This window comes from Rhinolophus sinicus, chromosome 2 (genome assembly GCF_057876585.1).
Source record: "Rhinolophus sinicus isolate RSI-liver-muscle chromosome 2, RSI-T2T, whole genome shotgun sequence".
NCBI classification, from domain to species: Eukaryota; Metazoa; Chordata; class Mammalia; order Chiroptera; family Rhinolophidae; genus Rhinolophus; species Rhinolophus sinicus.
Window position 1 is genome coordinate 40653298 of NC_142502.1, and position 17088 is coordinate 40670385.

The 17088-nt window shown below is 36.4% G+C and overlaps 2 protein-coding genes across 2 annotated transcripts in view; one reads left to right on the forward strand and one right to left on the reverse strand.

Annotated features, from left to right (window-relative positions):
• The window catches only part of CALHM4 (calcium homeostasis modulator family member 4), a 75192-nt gene that overhangs the window by 12893 nt on the left and 45211 nt on the right, over window positions 1-17088 (reverse strand). The gene's annotated exons all lie outside the window — the stretch shown is intronic.
• TRAPPC3L (trafficking protein particle complex subunit 3L) overlaps window positions 1-17088 on the forward strand; it is a 45636-nt gene that overhangs the window by 802 nt on the left and 27746 nt on the right. The window contains exons 2-3 of the mRNA XM_019741330.3: window positions 2547-2644; window positions 5629-5728. Coding sequence (XP_019596889.1) covers window positions 2547-2644; window positions 5629-5728 — 198 coding nt within the window. The remainder of the gene's footprint in view (window positions 1-2546; window positions 2645-5628; window positions 5729-17088) is intronic.

Sequence of the window (17088 nt, forward strand, 5' to 3'; positions counted from 1 at the left end):
ATAATTTGTTGTATTTCATACTTCATGAAATAGGAAATAAAATGTATAGAAAATAGTGGATTATATAGTAAATTAAATAGGAATAGGTCATCAAAAACTCGGTATTAAAAGATTGCCTTTAAAACTATATTTCCTAGTCTTAAATGTAAGTGGTTATTATTGTAATTTGGTATGTGCTGCTATCTTTTCTACATATTCCAAGTTTAGAGTTATTTTTAAAACTTAATTATTTGCAGATTAAATGTGGATATTCTTCTTTAATCTTAATCCTTTTATTATAGTTTTAGGCATTCAGAAGTTGCAGATGTAAAAACTCATCATTAAGTTTAAAGCTTTGTTAATTATTTCAGGAAACTGATGGGCATTGCATAAAATTAAGTAATTTCAGTCATGGATACTTAAAATTGTATGACTAACCCATGCACATCCCCGTTGGAAATGCCTGCAGATACCATTTCTGGCATTCCGGGATCTTGATTTATTTTTATGTGGGGCTCTCAAATGCTAATAAAATATTGTACACAGTTCATATTATACCTAGATCAGTTGATAAAAACACCTAATATATCCCAAAAGCCCTGAAATAATGGTGTTTTATTTTTCATATATGGAAATTATTGTTTTAAAAACTGATAAAGTTATGTTGACTTTTTTGTGATCAGAAAATGTCATTATTTCAGCTTGGCCTTAATTATAAATAGGCACAATGCTGAGACTCGAGCATAGAGGGATGGTATAATTTTCTGTCCTTTTCAAATTCTTTTGTTTTACTGCTAGTGATAAAACCATGTTATCATTCCCTGTCTCTTTCTTTCTTTTTCACCTTTGTTTATGTTTATGCTGCAGCATTGAAACATAGCAGTAATTTATCTTTGGCAATGGTTCCTTATGTGTTAGGCAGATATTTCATGTCTAAATTACAGTCATTTCTTGTGACTTATGATTAGGTTCTTAAAATAAGAACAGAATTAAAATTGAATACATCATGACCCTTTCGTGATTTAACAACATTTTGTTCAAATCACTTATTTTACGTTCCTTATTTTCTAGTAGAAATATTAACGTACTTATTATTTTTTTATACCTGAATTGTATATGTTAGTGCCCTCAATGTGATATCAATTAACATACATAAAGTATATTCTACATACATTTATGACATTTTGATTTATATTTTTCAACATAAACTATGTCTACATGTGCTGTATAATATTTAGATTCCAACCAGTTAAAACTTATTTAGTGATAACAAATATTCTACTTCACAAAAAAATAATTGGTCATGATATAAACCCATACAAAAGGGAGTGCACACAGGTGGTTATGGGCCAATTTTGGAAGTATTTGGATCAAAATTACATAACATTTTATAGAAGCCACTTCATTGAATAAACAATTTTATTGGTTTCTTGAGCCATTTCTGCCCATGATTAAAAAAAAGAAATGGAATACATATTATCAGGCCTTATCTTCTCCTCCATGGTTTTCTATCTAAGCTATCTGGGCCTAGAAGTAAGGATACCTCCTCTAGTGTGGAATCTACATTTGACCTTTCATGAAAATACAAGATTATGCACAAAATAAGATTATTTTCAACAGTGGTACTCCTTCCCACCTCCCTCTCTCACCCACTTTTACTCCAAACAGTGGCTTCTTTTGTGCACCTCAGAGATAATTGCTATGTGAGAGTGGGGCCTACAATCTCAGACTCCATCTTGGCTCTGCCAATTGCTAGCTAGTTAGACAAGTCACTCAGTTCTCCTGAGGCCTCATTCCCTCCTCTGTAGAAGTGAGAGCATTGGAATACATTATCTCTAACATCCCCTTTCCGTTTTTAGATAGTGTTCAGTAGTAGACATAAAACAGAGAGACTTTTAGAAATGGATTGATTGAGCTTTGTGTTTTCTGTTTCCCATATTTTCAACCTATCTATGCTAAACCAAACCTAAATTATCCTCAGTTTTGACTTTAATTCACCCTGAAAATAAGATATATTTTTGGAGATCTATAAGGAAAGTGAAAAATATCCTTTTTTCTCTAAGTATAAAGAAAAAAATCATAAATTTGTTGCTATAGTTGGGTTTATCCTGATGGTCTTCTTGGCAGATCTGGAACCCATTTAGGATTGTGCAGACTCATAAGAAGTCTCACCCAGTTATTCTTCCAACCAAACACATGGGCAGTTATACCAAAGGACATTCTAGAACAACAGGAATTTATATTAGCAATTAGTTTTTTTTTTTTTAATTTTCTCCGTGAAAATATGTTGCCAGTTATATAATATATAAGCAAATGCATAGAAATATGTTCTCATGTTAAGAAATTAATTTTATTTCACGGCTTGTTTTCCCCCCAGGAATGTATCCAAATATGGGTGTAATTTGTTGTCAATAGTGAAAATTGTTGCAATAATTAGTAGGAGGTTGGAAAAAAATGAACAGATGACCTGGAAGGCTGTTTTTAACTAGAAAGTTTTGTAAATAAAGATAGAGTAGTATATTGTTTATAACTTTGCCTGTAATGTAAAACCATCTACTTTTCTCCAGAACAAAGACCTCTTTGTCCTCACCTATGGAGCTCTTGTTGCCCAACTGTGTAAGGATTATGAAAAAGATGAAGATGTGAATAAATATTTAGATAAAATGTAAGTAGAAGCCTTTCATTCTTGTAGAGTGTGTACATTGTTTCTTAAACTCCTCTGCATTTTGTCTACCTCTAATGACTTCTTCTATTTCAATAAATAACATAAAGCTAAATATACTTTCTTACAGCTGCCATTTGGGTAGTCATAAAGCATAAAGTAGTAGGAAGAAACTTTTTCCATGAATATCAAGCATGGAATGTTTTCTTTTGAGTTGGAAATCATTTCTTTGCTAGGATGTGGTAGAACTGAAATCTTTTTTTTTTTTTTTAAACAATATGATGTATTATCAAATTTGCTTCTTTTCAAGCCTTTTGTTTTAACATTATTCCTTGCAATATAAATACATGCTTACATAAGCATAGACCATCTATGGAAGGATATGCAAAAATTACTAGTGGCAGTTGCCTGAGAGAACTGGGAGATGAGGGATTATGTGTAGAAGGGAGATTTACTTTTTCTTATGTGGTGTTTTTATTGTTTGGACACTTTTACCATTACTATGCTTTACTTAAAATACATACTAAATAGAGGAACCCACTTCTTCCTTTTAAAATAAAGTGTATCTTCATTAATGGAAATTCCTTCTGTACAAATTCAGCCTTTAATCAGAATAATTATATGATCATCAGATTATTGCCCAATAATAAAATATCTGCCAATATTTTTTGAACCTTTTAACTATGGATCCTGAAAAGGATTCTAACAGGGCAATGACTACTTAGAAGATTTAGTTAGACAGGTTGAATGGGAAATTAAGCCTAGTTGAACATTTTAGAGCTTTTTAAAAGGGTTCGTTATATTTTCAGTTGGCATACAGGAAAAAAAAAAAAAAAACATAAAGAAAGCTTGAAAGAATTTTTTTCTCCCAAACCCTTGGTTTTCTCCCTTTCTATATGCTTATCCTTTTTCTATTGAAAAATTCTTTTTCATTGTCTTGTATTTATTTATTTCGATCCACGTACTTTAAAAAAGTTTTTTTTTATTTCCTCTTAATTAGTCAGGAGCACTTCCTCAGTTAAACTGTCTGTAAAAGTGGGAGCTGTTTAAGATATTTTACACTTAAGTCATACTTAAACATGTGATATACAGAGGATGCCAAAAAATGTATATACATTTTAAGAAAGAAAAAAACTGTTAAAACTGTACTACTCGATATGTACCGATAACAAAAGATGAATACAAGTCACATTTGACTTGTGCAATTACAAGAGGTGCTCAAAGTGGTTACCATCAGCTTACAGACACTTCTGATTACAGTGAACTGCTTGAGCAACACTGACCAAAGTGTCCACTTGTATACATTTTTGTGGCACCCCCAGTATAGCATTTCCAGAAGTTACATCATTTTATTTAGCTTATGTTAAATGTGCATTGTTTTGTGGAACATTGGTAGAAAATGAGGATATTTATTTATTTGGCTAAAAATATACCTCTGGTTAGATACTACTTGAATGCCCATTTTAACAAATACGAGTGAAATATTAGTTGAAGAATAATTTTGAGAGGCTTCAGAAAGGACTTGCCTTAAGAAAAACCATAATTCACATTTAGGTTTCTTTAATAGCTTCTGCTAAGAGCGTCTTACATTTTTAATTTGATATATAAATATACAAAATATCTTTTTGCAGAAACCTACCCTTTGACCAAAGCAAGATATATATGCAGACTGACCATAACATTTTGGCTTACCATCACTGTTCCCGGTGGCCCAGCTTGTGTACGTGTATAAAAATGAGAAAACACTGGAAACATTTTTAAAATCCTGATAACAACTTTATTTCTGTAAAGTATACGTTGTGCTTTTTAAAAGTCTTTTCAGTGTGAACTTCCTAACTAGAATCACAAAACATTTTTTCTTGAAAGACAAGTTAGCTAAACTGAATGTTGCTATCCACTCAGAATTATACATAGGATATCTCATAGATTTAGTGAATTCATGAGCACTCTGCCATCAAATCAGTCTTCCTCAATCTCCAAGTCACCAAATATCTCCCCCCACTTTTTAGACCCTATGCAGTAAATATTGCCTCTACAAACTCTGGTATTTTGATCTTGTTGGGCCTTCTGTTGCTCCATTCAAATCATTTCACTTGTTTGTGTACATGTGGCTGTGGAATTAAAAGATCAATTTTGAGTCAGTGGTTTGGCAAAAGCAGCCTTACTCTTTTTATTTCCACTGTTAGGTCATTTATCCTCAACTAGATTGAAAATTCTTAGGTTTACCTTGTTGAGGGTGTCTGCTCAGCCATTTTAGCTGCATACTCAGTTGCATGATCACATCTCAACAAAATGCTTTCCGAATTGTACTTCAGGTACTATGTACTCAAGCTATTCACTATGCAGTGGAGCTAATCCAACTATCTTTTCTCAAGTCCCAGAGATTCAGTTTCCCTGGAATGAAAAATGAATTTTCTGAACTTGGCTTTTTCTCTGTTCACTGACATTCAGAGTTCTGGCTGCTGAAATCTGCACTGGCAACAAAAATTGATTTCTCTATTCCCTTCTTCCTCTCCTTCCAGATCCTATCCCAGACATGCCTACACTCCTACCATGATAACTATGCTAAGAGAGGAATGAGCATCCGGTACCACACCTATAGCAGGCAACAAGTTAGCTAGACTCTCATTCTGTTTCTGTCAACAGCTAAAGATGAGAAAGATAGCTGCTAATGAGAAACATTCGGCTACAAACACCAACCAACTTTCTTTACCTTTAGCTTACACTGTCAAGTTTGGGCCAGCCCTGACTCCTCAAATTCCTTTGCTTGTAAACTAGTTAATATTTCCTGAATGTGTTGCTCTCTTTTTCTGCGGTCTGTGGGACAAAGAAGGAGCCCACTGCCAAACAGCCATTTGACTTGTCACATTTAGTTTAGTTTGTTACCCACTTGTGCAAGTGCTAAATAAATGAATCCATTCTTCAACATTGATAAACTTCACTAATTACTCAAATATAATTTTCAGACCACAATCTTTCATCCACAGGGGATATGGTATTGGAACACGGCTGGTGGAAGACTTTTTGGCTCGAGCTTGTGTGAGAAGATGCCATAGTTACTCAGAAATTATAGACATAATTGCTCAGGTAAATGCATTTTCTTTTTCTTTTCTTTCTTTCTTTCTTCCTTTTTTTTTTTTTTCTTTTTTTTTTTTTTTAGCTCTGTCAATATGTTTTGAAAATCTTTGATTCATCCTGAGTTTGGTGGTTTTCTGCTCTGCCTGAACAGGTTCCATCCATCTATTATTAGGTGCTAACAGAGGGGATTCTGATTTAAAAAGCACTTTATTTTAGCACAGAGATAAAGCTATTGTGAACAGAAATAAATGCTTCTAGGCATTTAAGCATCTATCGATTTTCCTGACCAAATGGTATGTGTGGAGTATATGTCCCACACTGGGAAAAATGTTTTCAGTAGGTAAACAAAGGGGAGTGTAATAAGGCAGGCTTATAACATGCATACCCCAAACCAACTTCTTTATGTAAAATCATTTTCAGCAGGTGGAAGGAGGTTACTTTTGGCTGCCTCAGAGAATATTGTTGTAGCCATTTCATTTCCGGAGCAATGTTTTCCCAAGAGAAAAACATTTCCCATCAATGTACACGTATGTCCTCTAAGAACTTTCACAGCCCTGATATATGAGAGACAACTTGGAATCATCTGGGACTAGCTCAGATTCCTTAGATATAAAATGAGATTGGGAAATGCATCCTTAGCCAGAATTCTTTTAATCTGCAGGCCTATGGTTACTAACCTAGTGTTGTTCATTTGTGGGAGACGTTGAACGTATGCATGCATATGAGATATTTATAAGGTCCAGATATGCTGCCTCCAGGTTCTCATAACTGACTAATTAAATCAGTCTCGTTCTTCTTTTCTCTCGTGATCCTTAATATTGTTATACATTGCCGTACTGATTCTTCACATTAATGGCAATAATCATTCTACACAGTGCTTTGTGGTTCTAAACACAGTTTTACGTAGTTTTTGCCTTTCATCTTTTCAGTATCCCCGGGAATTACGCAAGGTAGGAGTTGTTATCTCCAATTTCCAAATAAGAAAACTGAGTCCCAGAAAGAATATGATAAAAATTACATTCCAGTGTATGAGAAAGAATATTTATACATTAAAAAACACCTAAATGAAAGATTTTTCCACTTACTGTTATTATTACTTTCATTATTTCATGACTTATGAATCATGCAGTTGAAGTTGAAATCTAAGTCTTCAAGTCCTAGTGCAGTTTACCACACTAATTAACTGGTTAAAATATTTTTTCTTTCCATATTTGCAGAATATAACTGAGATCTAGAAGCATCAGTTTGAAAAATGAAATATTTTTTCACTAAACCAGTTCTATGTGCAATACTACAAGAATACTAGCTCTTTTAATGGAAAGTAAATATTCAAAATATATACATATAGATTGTTGTGTCTATTTCTGTAAAAAGTGCCCTTGGGATTTTGATGGGGATTATATTGAATCTATAGATTGCTTTGGGTAGTATAGACATTTTAATAATATTAAGTCTCCCAATCCATGACCGTGGGATGTCATTCCATTTGTTGTTGTCTTATTTAATTTATTTCATCAATGTTTGATAGTTTTTAGTACACAAATCTTTCACCTCCCTAGTTAAATTAATTCCTTGGTATTTTATCCTTTTTTAGTGCTATTGTAAGTAAGATTGTTTTTTTAATTTCTTTTTTGGATAGGTCGTTGTTAATATGCAGAAATACAACTGATTTTTGTTTGCTGATTTTGTATCCTGCAACTTTTCTGAAATCATTTCTTAGTTACAACACCTTTGTGTGTGTGTGTGTGTGTGTGTGTGTAGAGTCTTTAGGGTTTTCCACCTATAAGATCATATGATCTTCAAAAAGATAGAATTTTACATCTTTCTTTCCAATATTGATTCCTTTTTTTTTTTCTTGGCTAATTGCTCCGGCTAGACTTCCAGTATTATGTTCAGTAGAAGTGGTAAAAGTCGGCATCCTTACATTGTTCTTGATCTTAGAGGAAAAGCTTTCAATTTTTCATCATTGAGTATGGCTTGGGAAAACTGGATATCCACATACAAAAGAATGGAATTGAATCTTACACTATACACAAAAATAATCTCAAGATGGATGCAACATTCCTTTTTATCAATGAAGAGAATATTTTGTCACCCTCACCCTTATTTTGTGCAGAAGGGATATCTCCTGGTCTTTATATTTTCCTTCAAAGTCCTGATTTCCTCTCTCTTAATCATTTTTACTTCTCCAGCAAAATGTTCTTTTACGTGTGGGAATGATGTCACCCAATTGAGGAGCATTTTAACAGAGACGAAGGGTCAGACTTTAGTTATGTACTCACCCACTGATGCTTTGCTTATAATTAGTACCTTTTATTAAAAGGTTTGGCCTTTGCCAGCATTATCTCATTAATCTTTGTAAACTCTCCTCAGAGGAAGCAGGTGTCAAATATTACAGTCAGTTTTATAGAGAAGTGGGCAAGGTCAGAGGAAGTTTACCATGGTTACATGCTGCCCACAGAGCATAGCAGGGTCAAGAATAGAACCAATGGTTGTGACTTTTGTTTGGCTGCCCTCTCAGACCATGTACTTATACCAAACACCACCATCATCCTTCTCCATACTTAGCACCTATTTACCATGGCTTCCAGAACTCATTGTCTCTGTCCTGATTCCAAGAAGGAAAGAGAGGGAAGAATGCATTTGAAGAGACTTGACTAGATGAAGAAACCTATGTGCAGATGAGTGAAGTGAGTACTCTTAAGAAATAGTTAATGAAAGACTACACATAGGAACAAGTCTCCTGACCTCGTGCTCTACTCTATACTCCTCTGCCTCTGAGAAAGGACCATTATGTAACTCCAGATACTAATAACATCCCCCTCTCTCTTGTTTTCCTCACTTGGACTTTTCCAAAGGGAAGGTGACTGTGTCACTAAGCTTCTGACAATTTTGACAGGCTTTCGATCTCAAATTACGCCATCTAGTGGTATGAAAAGAAATCCCATGACAGGCCAAATCATTTATCAAAAAAATCTTCAGTCAGTCTTATGTTTTGTATAAAAAGGAGATGACAGGTCTCAAAGTACAACAAATTTTAAATAAGACATATAATTTATAAAAATTCTGTTATAATGTGGTATTGAAAAATTTTAGTAACATAGAGTTTTTCTGAAGAAAAGGTAAAAGTAATTCCCACCTATTATCTATTTTTCCCTTACAATAGGCTTGTGAAGTAAAGAGAACATCTATTATTAGTCCCATTTTACCGATGATGTAATTAAGACTTAGACGACATCACCATGGACAAATAGTAAGAAAAGCCATCTTAGAATTTATTTCTTCTGACCTGATTCCAGTGCTTTTTCAAAAAAAATAATTGTTTCCTTAAAAATACACCTTTGAAGATTTCCTATTGTGATCACTGTTTTGAGAAAAATGGAAATGTGGAATTTGCAGTAGAGTTACCTTAGCTAACTTTAGTTGTAATAATGAAAAGTTAGAGAGTTTAACTGTAACTTAACAGGCATAAATCTCAGTTTATTATAAGAGCAAGTAGAATATACAATCATACCTCTCTCTGGTCTAAGGTCTAAAAAACACATTTTTAGTTACACAAAAAATGTATTTCATGGTTTCCAAACATATTTATGATAAATTTTTATTATTAGGAGAAGCTAATTAAAGATAAACTTGATCATTTAAATTAAGATGATCATAAAGGTCAGGCTTGACAAGAAATATAATGTTGCCTTTTAAAAGTAATTTAAACACAAGGAGCTCTGATCATCATCAGATTCTGAGCAATAGTCTAACCAAATCCAATATAGTAGAGATTAAAAGATAGGAGTCGTCATCCTGCTGAACCACCTTCCCACTGTGTGACCCCGAGCAAGTCATTTAGCCTGGCTGAACCTCAGTTTCCATATTTGTCAGATGAGACCTTGCAGTTACAGTCCTTCTGATTTTCAGGTATTGCTTTCTCTGGCTAAAATCTGGACACAGAATTATAATTATAAATAGCTGAGTGGCCTGGGTGTAGCTTCCAAAGCCTCCCTCAGAGCATCCATACCTTCTAGTTACTTGCAGAGTTAATGAGTGCTTGGCCTAGCACAAACTCTGTTCATCAAAGCTGGGAAAGCTTCTTATTGTCAGGACAATGTTACTATGATAGTTGTTCTGAGAGGTATAGAGGGAATTTAACATTTTTTCAGTATAAACATCACATCATTGGTATTGTCACAGTAGGATGAAATTTTGCAATAGAGAAAAACATGATATAAAACATACTAAAAACATAAAAATACTTTTGATGAGAGACAACCAAGATGGCACAGCAGGTAAATGCTGTGTTTACCTTCTCTTCACAACCATATCAAAATTATGACTAATCTACAAAAATAACCATTATCAAGAATCACCTAAAATCAAGTTGAACTGAAGCCTTTCAACTAAGAACGCGCAATAGTCACCTCCAGGTGGGTAGGAAGGGCAGAGACATGGACCGGGCCGGTCCCACACCCATGCGTGACCATTAAAGGTCGGGAGCGATATTCCATCTGTGGGGTTGCACCCCACCCCTCAGAGGAGCGAGAGGTCCCAGCCGCACCCCAGCCCAGGGTTCCAGTGCTGGGGAGAGAAGTCTCCATAATTACTGGTTGTGAAAACCAGTGGAGGTTGGGACTGAGTGAGACTGAGTACAGCTGCCCTCACAGGCGCTCCTCTTAAAGGGACTGCATGTGGACTTATTCACCAATGGAATCACTCGCTCTGAGCTCCAGCGCTGAGACAGCAGCTGGAGAAGCGGCTGGGACATATGGTGGGGAACTGAGTTGTCTGGCTGGGGATGGGGGCTGGAGAGGAGGCTTTCTCCTGGACAGGAGAGCTGGTGGAAGCCATTATTTCTTTGCTGAGCCCTCCCCATGCCTCACTTGCTGACACAGGTGGCCACCATATCTGAGTCTCAGCTGTACGTTCGCCACACCCTGGTGATTTAAGACACTGCCCCGCCCAACTTTTGGGCACATCCAGTGGCTTTCTTGGGCAGACCACCTGCCTTGGCTCAAGCTGCAGACTTTCCTAGGGTCTCTCAAAGGTTTACCGAACTCAGACAAGCAGCATCTGGCTTGAGCATGTCCTGTAGCTCTGGCTGAGCAGCCCTAAGCTGTCACTAGTGGCAGCTGGCCTTGGTTCATGGCTTGGCCTCTTAAGATGCTTCCAAGCACAGCACAGGTGGCAGACATCTGCGGATTTCTTTGTGGCTTGTGCTGGCTGGCCCAGTTGGGGCACACACTGGTTGTGGCTGAACTTGACCTACAGTGGTTCCCCTCCAAGGTAGTCCTGCGGCTGGTGCTCCCAGTGGCCAGCTTCAAAACTAGCCAGAGCATTACCCAGCTGCCTCCAAGTACAACACACCCAAGGGGCAGAATAGGCAGGCACCAGAGTCCTGCTGAGGCAGATCCTGTTCTGTAAGATCAGCCCCTGCACAACACTTCCACTGTAGTCAAGGCCAGTCTTCACAACCAGTGAGCCCAAGGGTCAGTCCCTCCCACTGATGTGCTATTATCAACCAAGGCTCAAATACTAGAGGAGGGCACACACAACCCACACAAGGGAGACACCTGAAGTGCACGGTTCAGGTGAACAGAAAGACTGCTCCACTTAACCCCATAGCACACATACTACATAAGGCCACTCTACTAAGACTGGAAGACATAGCAGCCCTACGTAATACATAGAAACAAACACAGGGAGACAGCCAAAATAGGGAGACAAAGAAACATGTCCCAAATAAAAGAATAGAACAAAGCTTCAGAAGAAGAGCTAAGTGAGATGAAGATAAGCAATCTATCACATGCAGAGTTCCAAACACTGTTTATAAGGATGCTCACTGATCTCCGGGAGAACTTCAAGAGAGAGATAGGAAGCATAAAGATGGAGATGGAAACCATGAAAAAGAACCAGTCAGAAATAAAGGATACAGTAACAGAAATGAAGGCTATGTTACAGGGAATCAACAGTGGATTATTTGAAGCAGAGAATCCAACCAGCGATGTAGAACATAAGGTAACAGAAAACACCCAACTGGAACAGCAAAAAGAAAAAAGAATCCAAAAAATTGAGGCGAGTTTAAGGGGCCCTGGCACAATATCAAGTGTACCAACATTCACATTATAGGGGTACCAGAAGGAGAAGAGAGAGAGCAAGGAATTGAAAACCTATTTGAAGAAATAATGAAAAAAAACTTCCCTAACCTGGTAAAGGAAATAGGCATACAAGCCCAGGAAACAAAGAGTCCCAAATAAGATAAACCCAAAGAAGCCAACACTAAGATACATCATAATTAAAATGCCAATGATTAAAGACAAAGAGAGAATCTTAACAGCATCAAGAGATAAGCAGTTACCTACAAGGGAGTGCCCAAAGGTCTGGCAACTGATTTCTCAACAGAAACTTCGCAGGCAAGGAGTGGCAGGAAATATCCCAAGTGATGAAAAGCAGTGACATATTAATACACCCAAGATTATTCTGCCCAGCAAAGCTGTCATTTAGAATTGAAGGACAGACAAGGAGCTTCTCAGATAAGAAAAAGCTGAAGGAGTTCATCACCACCAAACCAGTATTACAGAGAATCCTAGAGGGACTTCTTTAAGACGGGAGGCGGGTTAATGATGGGGGAAAGGGGAAGGGATTAAGAAGTACAAATTGACTGTTACACAATAGTCATGGGGATGTAGGGTACAGCATAAGGAATATAGGCAATAATATTGTAATAACTAGGTATGGTGCCAGATAGGTACTAGATCTATCAGTGTGATAGAGGGGAATGGGGTTGGGGGCAGGGTGGAAAAAGTGAAGGTATTAAGAAATACAAATTGGTAGTGAATACAGTTTGGGGAATATAACCAACAATGTAATAGACTGTGTCACATGTGCTATAAACCTGAAGCTGAAGTAGAATAATACTGAATGTCAACTATAACTAAATATATAGGTATATATAGTCACGTGATGTGAAGTAAACATAGGGAAGATAGTCAATGGTATTGTAGTAGCTATGTAAGTTGTCAAAAGGGTAGTAGCTTGGGGGGGTGGGTTATCACTTTATGAGGGGCTTAAATGTCTAACTATTATGTTGCTTTGTATACCTGAAACTAATAATAAATAAATACATAAATAACTAACTAAATAAATACTTTTAAAACTTGAAATTCTGATCTTTAGTTCAAAAAATTGGAACCCAATATACTGTACTTGTTGGAAATTCTGGAAAGCAAAAATGAGATCTTTTCCTTTTAATAGTATAAATTAAAATTTTACTTTAAATAATGTGAGCAATGATGTTTTGGTGAGTGATATAAAATCAATGAAATAACTGAAAGGAAATGTTCATAAGAGGCAATATAAATAAAGATGAATAAAGCAGGGAAGGGAATCTAAATTGTGGGTGTTGTAAACATAAATTCTAGGGCAAAATATTTAGAAATATAATCCAGAGAGGAGTCTAAATGGAAGAGAATTTTTTTTTTTACTCGATGCATCATTTTTATTTCAATAAAGGGGTCCATTTAAGATTAGAGCTTAATCTCCACAGAAGAATTCCACCAAATCATACTGGTTATATATATATATATAACCAGTTTTTATTCTGTTTCTGATCTGAATACACAAAATTGCCATGGCTGAATCTATACAAGTTATTCAAATACCTTGAAGCCTAAAACTCCTGAGTCACTTTAGAGTGGTGGCACGTCCACGGCCATGGAATTGCAATCTCCATACAGATTTGTACTCAGAAGCACTGACTACATTCAAATCCGACTTTGTTAGACATTTTCAGAAGGATGTGCCTGCCTTGGAATTTTTCCAAGTGAGGGCCCAGTCAAGAGACAGAAACCACGTTATCATTTCAACAAGGTAGGTTTAATATAAAAAATTATTAACTATTTATAGGCGAATAACTACTAGGAAAGAAAAAACATGCTAAAGAATCCCCTAGTGCTGAGAGAGACTTCCCAAAGAAGGAACACATTTTGAAGGGGGCCCTCTTCCCAAGGCTAGGGTTCAAATGTCTTTGGAGAAGGTGTGCTTTTAGACCGTGGAAGGTAGACAAAGCCTTTGGGTTCCCAGACTAAGACTAGTGAGCAGGAAATTATGGATCAGAACTAATAAGCAAGACCCCACCCCCCTCACTGGAATATAAGTGGGCTGAGGCGGCCCCCATTGAGGGAACCATTGTCTAGAACTAGCAAGCTGGAAAATGAGTGCCACTGGTTATCCCATGCACTGCCAGTCATTTCCAGCATGAGCAAATCAAGAAAACATACACCACAGCTAGGAAAAGAAGTCCCTTCCTCTTGCTCTACTTCTACAGAACCTCTTGCTGGCAAAGGAGAAATGTTTGCAAGATCTAGCTCCAGCTTTACAAGCAAGATAATGAAGAGTGGGTTTGGAGATGAGAAGCAATAATCTAACAACCAGCACTAAAGGCCTGAGCCATTGTGGTTGTTGCTAACATTTTTATGGCCTTTTTTCCTTTTCTTTCTTTTTTTTTTTTTTTAACTTTGGCGGCCTCATGTTTGACTACCCAAACTGCTTGCCCACACTGGAACAAATCTCACCTCTACTTGTATCTCTAGCTGGCTGTCATAAGGAAGATGTGGCAAAGGAAGCCAAATTCTTTTCTTACCAGGGTGGTGTCAACTTCCTGCAACTGAAGATGCGAAATAGACTGAAGAGCACAATTTTCAATGTGCAAACTTTTCTTCTGGAATAGGCTTTCTGTTAAACACTGAAATTCTTTAAAATACAGTCACTGCCTCTTTTTCTACTAATGTCTTTATAGCCAAATCTATGTTCTCTCTCTCCCATGACTATTAAATCGATTATCTCTATTTTTATTACTGTTGGAAGTGCTACTAAATGACATTATGGCCAAGAACTCCAGAGTATGGCTGGCTGGCCAATATCTTGTGCTTTCTTCCTTGGAATTCCAAGGAAGTGAGGTGCAAGGCACAATGGCAGATTGGCACTTAAACTACCACCAGTGAAAGATTTATTGAGAACTTGGGGCTTAGTCTTATAGTCTGTGTAATGGTGTTATAGGCTGTAAATTGACCAGGTTCACTTTCTGAAAAGTTCATAGATCTTAATGTGAAACTTAGTTCGTGTTGTAGGAGACAGGAATTACAGTGTCAAGATGAATAAAAGAACATGACAGAACAAGCTTGGAAAGGTGAGGGAATTCTTGATTAACCTTACTTAGAATATCTCTATTATGAAATAGAGCAATATAAGTCTGAATTTTAGTTTGATGTTTTAATCAGTCTGTGAAATACAATTTTATTGTGTTTTGTGCCTGTTGATCTTCCAAGAATTTACTGGTGACCAGCTTCTTTTGTATATATTTCTATTCTCCATCTAAATAGAGCAAACGTGTTTTACGAAGAATGAAAATAACAGTTTTCTCAGGTTATGGTAATACACATATACTTTGTTTCATTTGATACTTGATTGTATTATCCAGTGAAGTTATCTTTTATTTCTGGGAAATTTCACTTCCCCATCATGTCTGTAAGCTTTTCAAAAGGAGGGAAAATTCTAGGTATTCTTAGGGTTTGACCCACTGTGCCATGGCAAAGCAGAACATTGTAGACATTCGTTACATATTGTTGTAGTGAATTCAGAAAATAATAGATATCACACACATCAACATACTGTTGCTCTTCCTATTCTTTCCAGAAGAGGGCAGTAGTCCATGTTCATTTCCAAATGAAAGACTCCTACCTCTTCCCCTCCCAACACTTGCACAAGTTCCCTTATTTCAAGCAACATTTACTATATCGAAAATCCAAAAGTGTCTGGTTACTCACAATAATACATCCTCAATAACAAGATTTGAACTGCAATAGAATCCTGGACAGGAAGATAGCTGATTCTTATTAAATAATAGTGAACTAACTCATCTTTATAATTTTATTGAAATCTTTTGTTTTTCCATTATTTATATGATTGTAGAAAGTGCTACACTGAGGTCAATTGTGATTACAAAATGCAAGCATTAAATAGGTAATCAAATAATTAGATATTACATTTCCCTAAACTTGAATATATTTCTCCCAGTTTATTATAAGGGTAAATAGAAAATACAATTATGCGTCTCTCTTATGTAAGATCTAAAAAAAAATCTTCTTAGTTACACAAACATATATTTCATGGTTTCCAGTTACGATAAAAGTTTTATTAAGATTAGCTAATTAGAGATATAGTAATCATTTAAATAAATCACTTCCATTATTATGGAAAATATTAGACATGCATCCTAAAATTCATCATGGAGGCAAATTGTGTTAGGTAGACTCCTTTAGGTTGCTAGCCTTTGGGTTATGCCAGGTTGTAGAGGTTGATCATAAGGATATTCTAGGACACAAGCGCTAAGGTCTCATGGAAGAACAGAAATTGGAAAAAATCCTTCAGTCCATCTTGTCATCTCAGAAGCAGACATATGTGATTCCCTACTTCAGTCCTCCACCATTTTGGTGACTCAACTATTCTCTGCTTATTTTGCTCTTGCAGCTACTTACTAACGGCTTTCTATTTTTTTCTTGTCTCTACCTCAGTGCTTCTGCTGCCTCTCAGTTCTTGCCTTATGGCTTGTGCTTATTCTCTTTTTTTTTGGGGGGGGGGGGGTATCTTTTATTTTCTGCCTAATCACCCAAAACTTTGGCTTTTTCTGTGTGTCTCATATTTAAAGTTCCAAAAAGAGAGTCTCTATCTAAAACCTGTCCAGTCAATCAGTAGCCCTCTATTGGGTAGAGTTTTCATGCTAGGCCAGTAGCCAAACTATGGATGGACTGTGCTCTTAAATCCCCATCTTAGTCCATTAACTGTGGCCACAACAGCAGGATAATGAGACACAGAACTTGACCATCACAGGACACCACGAAGGAGGGGGGTTTGGGTATGAAAAACATTCTGAGATTTTCCAAAACAGGGCAAATTGTCACAGAATTTGTTTTTTTCTGTCTGGAAAATTATTAACAGTAATTTATGAATGTTACTTGACCTGAGTCCCCTCCTCGCGTTATTCATCTTACTGACTGATGCTGGTGTTTGTTTTCCTTTGTTTCAGAGGCTAGAACTCCTGGATAGAATAGTGTAGCAGGCTCCATTTCACATGCTAACTATAAAGCATTGAAGTAGAAAGAATTGTCTTTGCTATGCATTTTGCAGATAATAATCAAGTAAGCAAATCTTTCAAAAGATAAAATGAAATGTTTTCCTCAGGAAGCATTTCAAGGGAAACCACACTGTTAGTTGAAAGTAAATATTCTGAACCGTTAGCAGGAGTAGGACAGACATTTCTCAGAACAGTAAACTCAGAGAGACGCTTTGGTGGAAGGGAGATAGCCAAATTCTCCTAGGAGAAA